General features: G+C 48.4%; 1 protein-coding gene across 10 annotated transcripts in view; it reads left to right on the top strand.

The window, feature by feature from the left end:
* Positions 1-16,238, top strand: part of Kiaa1211l (KIAA1211 like) — a 116,218-nt gene that overhangs the window by 84,189 nt on the left and 15,791 nt on the right. For 9 of the 10 annotated variants that reach the window (XM_031367248.1, XM_031367245.1, XM_031367244.1 and 6 more), the window contains 5 exons: positions 154-322; positions 6,135-6,270; positions 6,599-6,760; positions 9,652-9,861; positions 13,057-15,295. In XM_031367248.1, coding sequence (XP_031223108.1) covers positions 154-322; positions 6,135-6,270; positions 6,599-6,760; positions 9,652-9,861; positions 13,057-15,295 — 2,916 coding nt within the window. Of the gene's footprint in view, positions 1-153; positions 323-6,134; positions 6,271-6,598; positions 6,761-7,117; positions 7,258-9,651; positions 9,862-13,056; positions 15,296-16,238 lie in introns of those variants that run through there. The other variant, XM_031367249.1, reaches the window with a different exon arrangement.

Raw genomic sequence — 16,238 nt, 5'->3', positions numbered from 1 at the left:
CCTGTGCCCCCCCACACCTGTACTGTGGGTCATCTGTGCCCCCCGCATACCTGTACTGCTGGTCACCTGTGCCCCCCACACACCTGTACTGCTGGTCACCTGTGCTCCCCACACACCTGTAACTGCTAATCTTTTTTCTTTTCATCTGACTAGGAAAGAAAAAGTCCAAGTTTAAAACTTTTAAGAAGCTGTTTGGGAAGAAGAAGAGAAAGGAATCGCCCTCACCCACAGGAAACAGCACCTGGAAGCAAAATCCTGCCAAGAGTGAGGTGATTGCCATTGAGGAGTCGGGGCCCGTGTATGACTCTGAAGATGAGCTGGAGTAAGTTGCTTTCATATGTCTCAGGCTTGTGAGCCTCAAGAGGAGGGGACATTGGGCAAGGAGGTGTCCAGAACTCTTATTTCAATGCCTTAGTATCTTGTCAAGTTCCTGAACCTTCTCCTTTCCTGGGTGATGCAACAGGCTCAGTACGTGGTGTGTCTATTAATCAAGCACAGGGATGGAGAAAGGTGAGGGAAACCTGATTATGTACATGCTACCTGCTGGGTGTGGCAGCTGTTTAAAAAGTCATGGTAATTGGGGCTGGAGAGATGGCTCAGTGGTTAAGAGCACTTGGCTCTTGCCGAGGACTGGGATTTGGTTCCCAGCACCCACATGATGGCTGAACCATCTGTAACTCCAAATCTGAGCTCTCTAACGCCTCTGAGAATGTACATGTATGACACACATATGTACAGGCAGGCAAATCATTCAAAAGCATAAAAGAAAAATGTTATAAACTCTGTAAAAAAAATAAGTTCACAGCAATGTCTGGGAAGATGGTTCCATGTAGGTCTGTAATTCCAGAGCTCCTGAGCAACATGGGAGGCAGAGACAGGCCACTCTCCAGAAGCTCATGGGTGAGCTGGCCTGGGGTGGGGGGTGCTGAATAACAGAAGGCCTGTCCCAAACAAGGTGGAAGGCAAGGACTGCCATCTGAGCTTGCCTCTGATGCATACCTGGGCACTGTGACATGTGCGCACCCAGAGATACATTTGTTTGTTTTTAAGAGCACAGTATCTGCAAAAGATGATACTATGAACTGCAACAGAAATCAGCAAAATCATCCATAAGTGACCTGGGAGCCTGCCCAGAATCGCACAGAAAGGGCAGGATTGGGATACGGACCCTGGTCTAATTAACCAAGAATGCCCAAAGACCTGGAACACAGTACCAGGAAAAACACATCTCTGAACTTGAATGCTGATTGAGTAAGGGCTCATTCGATAGAGCAAGGCCTGCAGATAAAGAGGCCATGGCTTCTTGTCTGGACCTGACAAATTCAGACACATTGGGGATGGGCACTCAGGCAGCTCTGGGGGACAAAACTTGTAACTTGTAATTTATCCCAATATAGTCATGTGTCTCTCCCAGTTGCCCCCAGGGTTGGATTTTGGACTGAGGAGAAGAGGAGGAAGCTTGTACTATTTTTTCAACATCAACTCTCATGTCAGGGTAAAATGCCAGCCAGGAGGATATGGCTCCCGAGATAGGGACAGGGCAGCCTGGCTCTAGAGGCAGAGAAGTGACCACTGGCCACTTGGTGGCGCTGTAAGACTGAAAATGGAGAACCAGAGGTCCCTCCTCCTCTTCCCAGAGCTAGCTAGAAGCAGAACCGGTATGTAGGTACCTTGTAAGACTGCAAAGTTGTTGGGGAAGAGGCAGTCCTGGTAAGACTGAAAAGTTGTTGGGGAAGAGGCAGTCCTGGCTAGCCCAAGGAAGCTCTAATCCCACCCTATCTCTTGGTGTTTAAAAAACAAGCCTGGAAATGGTCTATCCAGCCACAAACAGGAGCGTAGCTAGAGGACCAAGCTCTGGGGAAATGACCCATACATCGGCCATGTTTCTTTTCATAGGAACCCAGGGAAAGTGGGACAGGGCCCATGATATCTGTCTATGACTAGCACACAGTAGGAACAGGATTGACGTCAGTTAATGAAAGAAAGATGGTTGGGGTGCCGGTGTAGAGACAGCTGAGCAGTTAAGATTGCATACCCTTCTACAGAGGTGCTCACAGCTACCTAACTCCAGCTCCAGGAGATTCAACCCTGCTGGCTTCCGTGGGCACCTGTCTGTAGTTACAGGCCCCTGTGCTCACATGCCACACCACCTCTCCACCACACCTGTGTGTGTGTGTGTGTGTGTGTGTGTGTGTGTGTGTGTGTGGTACAGTGAAGCCCTAGAAGGAACGATGACGTTTTTCAAGGTCAACACTGTGGAGCAGACCCTTTCTCTAATCTCTATGGGAATCTCTCATCAGACTCTGCAGCAACTTCTTCAAGGTCACAGGCAGACAGCCTATGCTGGGACGTCCTGGTGCTGGCTTTGTGGGTGACAGCCCTCTAGGTCCCTTGGCCTGCAGAACACCCTGCTCTCTGCGTCTGCCCTCAGTACACTTGAGCCACAACCTCTGTTCTCCCGATCGACTCTTTGGCTCATAGTGATCTAGATCACTATGATTCTCAACCTGTGGGTCTCCACCCCTTTGGGGGGTCGCATACCAGATATCCTGTATATCAGATGTTTATATTACGATTCATAACAGTAGGAAGATTACAGTTATTAAGTAACAAAAATAATTTTACAGTTGGGGGTCATCACAACGTGAGGAACTGTATTCAAACATCTCAGGGTTAGGAAGGTTGAGAACTGCTGCTCTAGAGGCCCAGAGATTGAGCTTGGAGAGATGTGAGTGTGGCCTGCCCCTGTATCAAGAGGCCTGAACTCCCTGGGTGTCTCAGCTCTATTGATGCTGCAGTTCAGCACTGAAACTTGAGTGGTCAGTGTCAAATACTCCATCAATCAATCAATCAATCAATCAACCAATCAATCAATCTTTCTTTCTTTCTTTCTCTTTTTCTTTCCTTCTTTCTTTTTTTTTAAGATTTATTTATTCTGTTCTGTGTTCTGCCAGCATGCCAGAAGAGGGCACCAGATCCCATTACCGATGGTTGTGAACCATCATGCAATTGCTGGGAATTGAACTCAGGAACCCTGGAAGAGCAGACAGTGCTCTTAACCTCTGAGCCATCTCTCCAGCCCTATGCCACACCACCTGTCTTGATCCTGAGTGGTCACTGTCAGTGCTCCACCATTTGTACACGATGCTCTTGACATGTAGATGGCCCATTTCCTCAGTGCAGATCTGTGGGTTTCTAATTCCTTCGTTCATTCTACACATCGCTGAGCTTCTTCTATGAAGAATGTTTCTTTATTAGGAGCTGGAGAGATGGCTCAGCAGTTAAGAGCACTTGTTACTCTTGGAGAAGATCTGGGTTCAGTTCCCAGCACCTTAATGGTGGTCACAGCCATCCGTAACTTCAGTTCCAGGAGATCTGATGTCCTCTGATCTCCATACACACCAGGCATACATGTACTATACATACATGTTGACAAACCCTCACATGTGTATAAATTAAATAAATCTAAGAATTAAAAAATAGCTTTCCTTTGTCAGCTCCATGAGAGCTTGAAGTACAAGCTGTTCAGGAAAAACAAAAATAATGTTTGGTTGGTGTTTGATTGGTGTCCGCTCCCAGAGAAGTCCCTGACACTGTCACACCTAACTGTGACCAAAATAAATAGATTTTTCCCTAAAAGATCATTGTGAACATTGTATTTTTAAAATATTTAAAATTTTTGTTTACACAGAATTCTGTGTAACCTAGACTGGCCTCAAATTCACCATATTCAAGGACAACCCTGAACTTTGGGCATCCCTCCATCTTCTAAGTGCTGGGATTATAGGTGTATGCCACCACACATGATCTTATGTAGTACTCCAGAATGAACCCAGGGCTTTGTACATGCTAGGCAGGCACTCTACTAACCAAGCTACCTACATATTGACTCCAAACACAGATTTCAAATACATTTGTTGTGCCTTAATCCATAACAGTCTTTATTCATTGTCTCATCTTGTGCTATAAAGACAGGCTTCTGATTAGCTCCCTGCTATTTGGTCATGATCCCAGCCATCTCTGAAAGGTTCCTTGCTTTCCTGCACAGAGAGAAGTCCCCGATTGGTGCTGTATGCTTCCTGGCTTGGATCTTTTTCACGAGTCATGTTTCCTTCCTGTCAGAGAGAAGTTGTCTCGGAGGTCGCATCGTGGGTGTGGTGGCCATGACGGCTACTCAGCTGTAGTCTCTTCTAGACAGCTACTGGGTGAGACTAGGAAATAGGTGTATTTCTGAAAGAATTCTGAGCAGTTCATTTACTGACACTTGCAATTCCAGGAAAGATGAAACTTCTTGCTTAATTTCTCTGTATCCCGTTTCCTGTTACACTGAAAACCTTGGCTTGTGATGAAATTGCTTTCTGTTTTCCTCCTATAGCAATGACTTCTCTTTCCCCATTTCCACAGCCGTCCTCTTGCCTCTGACTCTCCAGTACTGTGCCATGATGTGCCATCGTGTCTGCCATAAAATTAGGCTCTCCCCACCCCCCCTAGTCTTAGAGATTCCCCTTTTGGGTTGACTCTGTGTTTTGTTGTGTAACACATTGTATATTTCCAAAGACAAAATTGTAACTGTTGTTACCTTTGACCCTGCCTCCTCATGCAGCTCTTTCCTTCCCACTTAAAGAAACCACACTCCTGTATCTGCCACTGTATCGATTTTTATTTTAAAAACCATTATCAGGCATGCACATGCTCAGCATGTGTTTGTGTGTTTCCACCTCTCTGCTCAAACACAGCTGATGGGCCACGCACTCTTCTGTCCCTTGTGCTCTGGTTTTACTTGGTGTCCTCTGGTAAGCCCACCCTAGTACAGCATCCTCCCCCCACATCCCCTGCCTAGCCCTCCATCAGACACCTGAAGCTCATTTGATTTGACAGTCACTGAAGGACTCGTGTTGTTTGTCATTGTATAGATGCTGTAGTAATGAATGACCATGCCCATGGTCACTCATGGGGTCTTTCCCTGTCTTTTCTGAGGTCTCTTCCTGCTGCCTCTACTACTAGCTATAACCGGATTGGAGATGTTTGGCCAGTAGTTAGTGTTTCCAGAGGATGGACCCAGGCTGTTGACTGTAGGAAGAAAATCTAGGCGTATGTATGGCCTTGGCATTCAGAGCGTGTGCTCTCTGGGCTGAGTCCTTCTGAGTGCCTGTGAAGATATACCCTTCTGGGCACTCTGGATTTCCACCTGCAAGCTGTCTGTCGAAGGTTAGAAAGGAAACACCACTAAGCTGGCATACACACATGCACATGCGCGCGCACACACACACACACACACACACACACACATACACACACACAGCATTACTAACACAGTTGGCTATGCAGTAGGATAGGCCACACCTCCGAGTCCCCAGTGCCTCATAGAAGACAGGATGCCCAAGGAGGACAGGGTGGAGCTGTGTGCACAAGATGTCCCGTGCATGCAGAGGCCACTTTCCTTCCTTAACTGACAGTCTCAGCCACCTCCTTCCACCTATTATTCAACAGGCTAGGAAAGTCTGATGGCTAATTCCCACATCCTCTGAGAGCATCTTATGAATGTCCTGGGAGTTGTTTGGCGTCAGGTCCTAGGGCTTGGAGCTGGGCTTCCACGCTTTGGGTCACAAGCAGTGGTAGGATACTCAAACTGTGCCAGATCATCCATGCAGGGAGCATCTCTACAGACTTGGAGTTCTTGTTTCTGTGGTCTGGACCACCATGGGCAGATGCCGCTCTGCACTGACAGCCTCCAGCTTATTATGGGCAGCACGTTAGCTCAGCCCACAGTCCACAACCTCACATTCCAGGACTTCTGAGACAGATTCCCACAGGACCCAGCCAGCACCAGTCTTTCCTCTCTACAGGCTTGTGACTCGGACCTCACACTTTAGTTTTTCCACTAACAATAATAATAATAATAATAATAATAATAATAATAAACTACAGTGTTTACATCTCTTAGGAAAATGCCCTCCTGTAAGTTCTGACTAGTGTTTGACAGTGAAAGGGACAGAGGAGCAACTGCTAACTATGTGTGACAGAGGGCTCTGGGGTGATAATATTCATTCATTCATCCTGTCTCTCACTCTGAGTCCCTAGGATCAGGGACAGATGGAGGTGGTGGAAGCTCACAGTGGCTCTTTTTATCCTAGGGAGTCCAGGGGCACTATGGGCAGCCGGGCCCTCTCCCACGACAGTATTTTCTTCCCTGAATCCGGACAGGACCCTGCTCGGCCTGTGCGGGTGTTCTCCCAAGAAAATGTGTGTGACCGGATCAAAGCTTTGCAGGTAATAGTTTTCTTGGCACTCTCACTGTCTGTCCAGTGTTAATCCAGAAGTTTCCAAGTGATCTCAGTTTAGCATTTTATACAGTTGAAAGTAGGGTCACAGGTTCTCTACAGGTCTCAGGCATGCAAGTTAGTCACATTCTGACTCACTGTTGGTGACTGCCTAATGAATGAGGACAATGGTGAGGGAGCTGAGGACAGACATTCAGGTCAGGGCGTTGTGCGAGGGTGATGAAGTTATTTCCTGAATGAATGAATCAGAGCCAAAGATCTGTTGCTAGCTATTGTTGATGAAAATACTAAGAATGGTTACTATTTCCTCAATCTAGTTAAAGATACAATGTAACGTGAAGATGGGGCCACCACCTCCGGGAGGCATTCCTATCAAGCGGGCAGAGGAAACTGGCATGAGCTCTGAGGATGACGGACTGCCCCGGAGCCCCCCAGAGATGTCCCTGCTGCACGATGTGGGTCCAGGCACAACTATAAAGGCGAGTCTATGCCCTTGAATATTTCCATCCACACCTGACACTAAGCATTGCTAGTACTCTGGAGGCCCTCCAGGTCTCCCAGCAAGGTCTCTTGAGTGAGGGAGACTGTGCTGCCGTTTTGTGAGGTTGTGTGGTCAGTCGGATGCCATCTGCTCTGTGCCTTGTCTTTCTTGTCTGAGCAGATGCCCAGACCCAGAAAAGAAGGAAAGTGGCTACCTCTCCTCTGCATCTCCTCTCTCATGATAGTGGCCTGAGCACAAAGAGAACAGTAAACACTGAATGAATAACATTCCGCTCTGTTTCTGAGTCCTGACCGCAGGAACCTGTTAGTTTGGGAGAGTCACATGAAGCCCTCTGGGGAAAAGGCAGCCCAGGGAGTTTGACCAGCAGTCTCTGACCTCAGCCACTGCAGGAAGTGATCCCAACTGTTGTACCCCCATAGACTCCATCTCATGAATAAACACCCCAGCATGTTCATGAGGCCATTTTTGCTTGTGGTAAGAATGTTAATATTCATTTGATGTATACATATGTAGAAGACAAACAGGATGGCCGTTTTCTCCATATTAATAAGCCGTGCTAAGGGCAGATGTAATGGGAATGACCCAAATTATATTGATCCATTGAAAAATGGGAAAGAACCGAGTTGGTGTTTGATAGCTGTGCAGAACACTTGCCTTGGGCATCCTTGGATCACATTCATCCCTGGCTGAGCCAGGGCAATGCTTACAATGTAACTATAGAGTTACCACTTCTGGGCTGTTTGGAATTGTATTCATTAACTACTCAACTTTGTACACAGAGTTCCCTCTTCCCCTACACAAGCTAGTTCGATTTTGTAGTTGTGAGTCCCCAGAATATTAGTAATGAGAAGTCAGGACTGTGGTGTAGCTGATTTTCAGTCAGCTCTAGGGGTTGGGAACTCCCATGGAGCTGCCTTGAGTATGACTCCCAGAATTTGGCTCAGGGAGAGCCTATCCTCTGTCACAGTAAGTGGAGGAGGTCTGGGGCCGGTAGCCTACTGACCCAACCTGCTCTCCAACTTCAAGAAGGTCTGGATGATAGGAAAGATTGCCTTACTCTGTGGAGTAAAACTGTGCCTGTTAGCAACTTAAAACACTCCTGTGGACAACTGCATTGTCCCTTTTCAGAATTAGATATGGTTGTGTGTCAGGCTCTATTTTCAAGGAACTGCCTACTAATGTATTTTTTTACTTTACCCTCCTGCCTCTATCTCTTGAGCCTCAGACATGAGTCTCTGACTCACAGGAGCTAGTTCTGTCTGCAATTGGCGGCATTGGGTGAGGCGGGGTGGGGTGGGGTGGGATGGGGTTGGGGGGGAAACAGTTTCATTCAGTGAAGTCAGAGCTCAACCACTGTAGTGTACAAATTTTAATTAGCCAAATGGGGGTCACTTGTGCTGGGGCTGCACTTACCTAATTTTTTCCTATGGTTCTGACTTTTTATTTTAAAATAAACTCCGAGGTTTTACCAGTTATTGGGTAGTGTACCCAGTCTTCTTTCATCATGGGAAACCAAAGTTTGGGAATGGTGGTGCATGGCTTTAATTCCAGGCAGAGATAGGTGGAACTCTGTGAGTTCAAGGCTGGCCTGGTCTAGACTGAGTTCCAGGACAACTAGGGCTACCTACAGAGACTTTATCTCAAAAACCAACCAAATAAAAATGTTAACCTGACACTAATATTTAGGTCCAGTGTTCCAATAGATTATTATTATCATTGTTATTGTCTTTGTTTGCATGCTTGTTTAAAGATGGTGGGATTGTTCTCGGAACCTAGAGGATGGATCCCAGGTTCTCTCTCTTGCCCCTTGTACTGGCTGGTTTTGTGTCAACTTGACACAAGCTAGAGTCATTAGAGAGGAAGGAGCCTCCCTTGAGGAAATGCCTCCATGAGATCCAGCTGTAAGGCATTTTCTCAATCATTTTCTCAATTCACTCAATCAATGGAGGAAGGCTCAGCCCATTGTGGGTGGTGCCACTCCTGGGCTGGTGGTCCTGGGTTCTATAAGAAAGCAGGCTGAGCAAGGCATAAGGAACAACCCAGTAAGCAGCACCCCTCCATGGCCTCTGCATCAGCTCCTGCCTCCAGGTTCCTGCCTCATTTGAGTTCCTGTCCTGACTTCCTTTGATGATTAGCTATGGAAGCATAAACCAAATAAGCCCTCTACTCCCCAACTTGCTTTTGGTCATGGTGGTTCATTGCCACAATAGAAACCCTGACTAAGACATCACACATCTGTGCTACATGCACTATAGCATCCCTGCTATACTTACTCCAAGTAGAGGCTCACTGTATTCAGTGGGGCAGGCACCTTTGGGTGTTCTCTCATTCCTCCTCACAGCTGCCAAGGGCCTCTTGTCCCCTGGCAATGCATTTGCTCACTGCTGACTGCTAGTTCCTCCCCGCTGAGGTGTAAACTAGTGGGTCTGTAGCTCACCATATGGTAGCCAGAAAGCCAGACTCCCCGAGAGGTTGTAAAGAAAGCTTTCCAGATGAAAGGGGCTCTGTGCTTCCTGTGACCTGCACCCTGATGTCTCACTGCTGGGTCGCATGACAAAACACATGACAAAAACAGCAGGTTCTTCCACCCCTAGAGACCCTAGGGCTAGTCTGTTTTGTTGGTGAAAGTAGCTATGGAAAGTCTTCCTGTGAAGAGAAGCGGCCTTAGGGTTGTCCCTTTTGAACACCCAGTCATGTGCTCTAAAGGGATATTCTAAAACATTCCCTGTTGAGAGCCAATTGTAAATACTCTGTCCCAGGTACAGTCTAAAGAGCCCAGAAGCACACCAAAGGATAGCTGGTAGGATAGCAGTCTCTGCCCTTGTCACTAAATTAATGCTTGCTGTGTTTGTGCCTTGTATCATGAAGATCCTAGTGTCCTCATCCCGGCCACAGTCTCCTGACCATATGAGCGATGCCTCCGTCTCGTCTCGGACCTTGGATGGTAGCCTGGCACCTGTGGTTGACTTCAGCCACCCTCCAGAGTTCTCCTCCTGCCTGGACAACTCTGCAGCTAAACACAAGCTCCTAGTGAAGCCCCGCAACCAGCGATCAAGTAAACTGAGGCGGCTGTCTTCGGTAATTGGCCTTCATCCTCTGTGGAGGGGTGGGGTGGGCAGACATGACTGTCCTACCTGCTGCCTCTTAGCCCTTCTGAGCACCTCCGTGGTGGATAAGATCACACTGCAGATGTTTGCTCATCTTTTGCACCTTGAATCAGACATGTGTCCCTTGCATAAACACCCTTCTTAGACATTAATACTTGCATGGATATGTTCATTTCCACAAACACCAAGAATCCAGGGTGTCATGTGCCAAGCCTGACACCTTCTATTCTTGAACTCCTTTTACTCTGACCAGGTTTAGATGCCTCAGCTCTAGAGAAGGTGGGGATGGAGGGCAGGGCAAGCATGGGCAAGGGCCATGACTCACACTGAGAAGGACTTACAGAGTAACAACCCTCCCTGTCCCATTCTCAAGATGCAGTCACAAGGGTTGAAGATTCCATGACAAGCTAAGGTGCAGACAGATGGCAGGGCCTACTTGGGTTTCAGGAACTTCTTGAAGAGAGTGAGTTGTCTGTTTGGAGAACGGGAAGTATTTAACAAACTCAAGCTCACAGGGTTACCTCGGCAAGAATCAATGAGGTGGAAGATGGGTTTGAGGATAACTGCAGACACCACATACACAGGCACCTATGTACGTATGCATCCACACAAGTATGCAGAAACATACATACACATACATGGACAATCCACACACAAGCGCTCTCTCTCACACACACATACACACACAAGGAAAAAGAAGACAAAGAAAAGGAATTAAAAGCATTCTTATTAAAAGAAGAAACCTGTCTTACACAGCAAAGCGCTGGATATCAAGACTGATTTTTATTACAAAGTTGAAACACACTTGAGTGCAGCTGACTGAGCTCCTTGGCTCCCTACCACAGCACAAGTGGTGAGGGATGAGTGCCAGTTATGGCTTGGTGTTTTGCCTTGCCACACAGAACTGTGGTCTGCCTATGAGTCTAGATGCAGCTGGAGCAGACTGCCTATAAAAGGTCATACCTTTAGTTTCTTAACAGCATGTGGTCCTCAGGCCCAGCCAAGCCGGGCTGTGTAGGGAATGTTTTCAATCCATTTTAAGAGGAGCACTAACATTGGATGACTACTTCTGGTCTGGTGACTGGAAGAGCTGCCAAAGGTCATGACCCAGAGCTCAGACAGAGACCTCCTCGCTTCAGCCCTCTGTGCTGCTCATGGCTTGGCAGCTTCGTCTTCTGGGGGATGACAGTATGGTGTACCGGGTACTTCCTGATGACACAGGTATAATGCTAGCCTAGACCTATTCTACATCTTGGTACAGGCTGAGCACTTCTGGTTCCAGAGTGCCAAAGCATTTCAATGCCCCACAGGAGGAAATGCCAGGGAGATTGCCTAGATGAAGTGGACACAGTGTACGCTGGCAGTGATAGAGAGGTTGAGCTCCTTTCTGATGCAGCTAGCCAGAGGTCCTAGGCCATGCAGAAACTGTTTTTCTATCCTTTGGGTTCTACTCAGCGACCAAGCACTCCCTCTGGAGAGCACACCTCCATGCCAGCCTTCACCCTGATTTATCCCCCATGGTCACCTCTTGGAGCTGCTGGTAGCCCAGCTGGAAGGTGCTCTACCCACATGGGAACCCCAGCTGTCTGCTAAATTGGTCTAGGTTCTGTGACTGATGGTTTCAAATCAGGACCCCATGCCTCACCATCAATGATTTCCCATGGTAACAAAAGGGCAGTGACAAGAACCTGCAGCTTTTGCAAACCAAACCAAGCCTTGTATAGATTTCTTCCTGCAACTCCTTTTGAAACCCAAGAGAAGAGAATTGTGAACTTTGGCAAAAATTAGCTTAGGTATTGTCACAAACATCCCAGACTTTAGCCAGCAGATGTCAGCTAGAAAATGTTAAAAATACAGCTGGGCATGCTGCTCGAGGTTAGAGGACTTGCCTCACTGTACAAGGCGCTGGATTTGGTCTCCAGCATTACAGACATCAGCAACAAGAACCAACTCTTAACATGCCCAAGGTCACCTTTCCTACCTTAGAACACAGAACAAAAGAGCACTGTTTAATGCAACACTCTGACTGATTCTCAAGGTCTGATGTCATGAGCATTTTAAAATCATCAACCATGGGACCCTAACCTTGAATCATTTTCACATACTGCCTTTGTGGGCTCCAACTTCCTCTTGATTTTCATTTTCTTCCTGAGAGGAGAGATTGAATATGTGATAACCAAAGGGAGCCCAGGTCCAGATTCCAGTGATCTTTCAGAAGAAAGAATGCCACAAGACAGCGTAGGGTGCCAGGTGCACTAGAGGCCAGAGCAGGAAGCAGCATGAGCTTGATTAAGTTTATCCACAGGAGGTAGAGGCTGAGGGACTCCACAGCTGCTGGTAGACTGTCCCGGAGGAGGCATCTGGCACAGAGGTAGAGCCCTGGCTTCACATGAGTGTAAGACCAGAGAACCTAAGACTGAAATTTTTGGATTTTGTTCTGTGGCTCGCAATTCACCACGTTTGACCTGACACAAATGACTTTTTAAGAAAACTATATAGTTTTTCAATGAAAGCACTTCTCTGGAGAGCATTGCCATGGGTCTCGGTGCTGAGCCCAGAGAGTGCCTGTTCACCTAGGAATACCTGTTACCATAAGTTAGCTCAGTCTTGACCAAAAGGTCCATGCCTTTGGACTCCAAGTACAAAGAGATAATAACAAGCCTTTCCTTACTCAGATACATCTAGGGTAAAACAAAATTAATGGAGAACACAACACAGGACAGATAGTTGTTCTTTCTTGGTCCTCGGACCTCTGTTTGACTATAGACAGGCACCCATTTGGACATGTGGGATACTGATTTTTTTTTGTTTGGTTAGTTCTGTTTTAAGACAGGATCTCACTACATATAACTCTAGCTGACCTAGAACTTCACACACACACACACACACACACACACACACACACACACACCGCTTTCTGACCTCAAACACATAGAGATCTGTCTGTCTGCCTCCCTAGTACTGGGATTAAAAGTGTGTGGCAATGTATCTGGCTGCATGAGTTGCATTTAGGTTGAGGGGCTGAAGAGCGTGTGGCCATCTACTTCAGCACCAGCCTTTGAGGGCTATTGTGTTGCCTGGACCACATTTAGCCCTAGAGGAGGTGAGGATGAGATAGGCTGTCTAACATCTGTTGTGTGATATCTCTCACCTCTATGTCTCCTAGAGGGCACAGTCTGAATGCCTGAGTGATCTGTCATGGACCCTAGAGGAGGAAGACTATGATGAGAAGCCATTGCTTCATGTCAGCATGGAAGAGAACCCAGATGCTCGGCAGCGGAATTTGATGCCGGGCAGAAGGCCTGAGTTTGGGGGACCTGCAATCTTGCTGTCACCTGGGGGGGCCTGTGCCAGGCGTGCTCGCCTACAGCACAGCACAGCAGTCAGTGCGAGCATGGAGGAGGGAGGCTGTCCCAGAGATGAACCCTCAAGTCTTCCAGCTATGCCAGAAGTCATTGAGCCCATGGTGGTCTCAGTCCCATGCTTGGAGTCCCCATCTCTGCCAGAAAGTTCTCCAAACCATATTCCCCATGTTGAAATCCAGAAGGAAGAGCTGTCCACTGGAGGCCCATGTCCCCTAGTGGAGAGTACATCAGAGGAAGTTTCTTGTGGTTCTGGAGATGCAGAAATCCCACTATCTACTGATGTCCCTGAGGGGGACATGGCACCTTCCAAGGAGGGCTCTGCACTTCCTGAGGGAGACCCAGCAATTTCTGAAAGAGACATGACACTCCCTGGAAAAGATTCTATACTTCCTGAGGGAAACACAACACCTTCCAAGGGTGTCATAGCACCTCCTGAGAGCGACATGTCACCTTCCGAGGGAGACATGGCACCTCCCAAGAGGATCATGGCACCTCCAGAGAGAGATATGTCACCTTCCAAGGGAGACGTGGCACCTCCCAAGAGGATCATGGAACCCCCAGAGAGAGATATGTCACCTTCCAAGGGAGACGTGGCACCTCCCAAGAGGATCATGGGACCCCCAGAGAGAGACATGTCACCTTCCGAGGGAAACGTGGCACCTCCCAAGAGGATCATGGTACCTCCAGAGAGAGACATGTCACCTTCTGAGGGAGACGTGGCACCTCCCAAGAGGATCACGGAACCCCCAGAGAGAGACATGTCACCTTCCGAGGGAGACGTGGCACCTCCCAAGAGGAACATGGAACCCCCAGAGAGAGACATGTCACCTTCCGAGGGAGACGTGGCACCTCCCAAGAGGATCATGGCACCCCCAGAAAGAGACATGTCACCTTCCAAGGGAGACGTGGCACCACCCAAAGGAATCATGGAGCCTCCTAATAGGGACACATTACTTACAAAGGGAGACACACCACCTCCTGAGACTATCACTGATACCAACTTGGAGATACCTTCAGATGCAGAGAGACAGGACCAAAGTGTCCGGAAGGAAGAGGAGCTGACCCTGGAGGTACCCAGACCTGGAGGAGCGGGGCCAGAGTCTTCCACAGCCCCTGCCCCAAGCCCTCCAGTACCCAAGAGCTGCCTGAAGCACAAGGCCTTGGTCCCTAGTGGGTCTCCCGCAGAGTCTCCTCTGAAAGAGCCCAGCCCAGCAGTCCAGGACAAAGCAGTTGTGCCTCCTGCCCGCCCCAGGCCTACACAAGCTGCAACCTCAGGAGGTCCAGAGAGGGCAGCCCTGGGGAGAAAGAGCGAGCGGAGTGCGGAGCCACAGCGCAGCGTTAAGAGGTTTTCTGTGACTTCCAGCAGGGCACGTGCTCGGGCCAGCAGCTCTCGCCTTCCGGAATATTCTACGCATGTGCCTGCAGGGGGCCGGGCACCTTTGCTGCGGAGTGGCCTTGCCTGGAAGAGTGAGGCAGCACTTGATGACCTTCAGGTGCCGCCAAAGCCACAGGCCCGGAAGACAATGGGTGGTGACCCTCAAGACTCAGGGGATGTGGGGGCCGGCCAGGCAGGACCGGGCAAGAGCCCCCAGGATGCTGAGCCATGTGCCTCCTCTGTGCAGGAGACAGCCCATGGGGAGGACCAGAGCCCCTTCCCAGTCAAGCTGCGGTCCACCTCACTCTCACTTAAATACAGAGACAGCTCTGCCCAGGAGGCCAAAGCCATCAAGAGGTACAGCGCTGAAGTCAGGATGGAGAAAGGAGGCCTGGCTCTGCTTCCCAAAGATGAACAGAGCCACATCGGGGTTGCCCCCGCACTGCGAGGCTCCAGGTCCCCCAACGGGCAAGCGAAAGGAAAGACCAGGTCTCCTGAGCAGCCGGGTACCAAGCCACCCCTGCCCAGGAAGCCGCTTCTGCCGAGCCTTACCTTGCCATACCCACCCGCAGGCCTGGATACCAGCCCTGGGGAGTCCGAGAGACTCATACAAGTCATTCTGCCTCCCGAGCCCAAGAAGGAGAAGTCGCCCCATCAGGGAGCTGGTAAGAGCCTTCCAAGATGTTTGTTGTTGGGAATAGATGGGACACAGGGAAAACTGTGTTGCTGGGATGGTCACAAAATCTGTAAAATCAGATTTTACAAAGAGAATTGGAGGAAAAGGTCAAAATTTCTTAGCACTGCTGACATTTGGAAAGTTGGGGAGCTGAGGCTGCCACTCTTGCCAGCACAGGCCCAGGGTTCAGTCACCAACGTGGGAAGGCAAAATGATGGAGACTTAGGCATTAGGGCCATAGCAAAGGCTCGGTGATTGATTAACTGCTCTTGCTGCCCAGGAAGAGGACTGGAGTTTGGTTTTCAGCTAACTGCTGGCTCATAGCTAACTGCTCCGAACTCCAGTTTCAGAGTTTCTGGCGTCTTCTCTGGCTGCAAGCACCTGGGCTCACATACACACACACTACAACGAAGATATACCTATTCATATAGATAAAAATAAATATTTTGAAGGAATAAGGAATTATGAAGATAGATGGTCAAATACCAGGATTTTGTGTGAATGCAAAAAAAAAAAAAATCATATATGTTGACATAATAGGGCAATCTGCAATCTAATTTGTGAACTATTCCCGGGTTCTAAATGGGGAATACAAATGCTTCTACTGTATGTCTCAGAAAGCCAACAATATGTGTGTTAATTTTGATGCAGGTTTTCCCTGGGACTAATCTCCTGGGTTGTGAGAGTTCTTTTGACCTTATTCCCCCAAGGAAAACTTTGTTCCCCTGTCCTAATAAGGCCTCTGCATGGCCTCACGTGGAACTCATACTGTGTATGACTGGAGTCATAGGAAGGTCAGCCTCTACTTCCTGTCCCCCAAGGGAGATGATGTTAGGTTTGGGGCACTGCTTAATAACCTTTAAAAGAAACTGTCTTTAAGACGAACAGGGAAGAAGTAAGACGAGTTGTACCCCTCTCTGATTTATTTATGA

Source organism: Mastomys coucha, unplaced genomic scaffold, assembly GCF_008632895.1.
Source record: "Mastomys coucha isolate ucsf_1 unplaced genomic scaffold, UCSF_Mcou_1 pScaffold14, whole genome shotgun sequence".
NCBI lineage: Eukaryota > Metazoa > Chordata > Mammalia > Rodentia > Muridae > Mastomys > Mastomys coucha.
The sequence above is the reverse complement of the archived record's forward strand: the minus strand, read 5'-3'. Positions and strand labels throughout refer to the sequence as shown.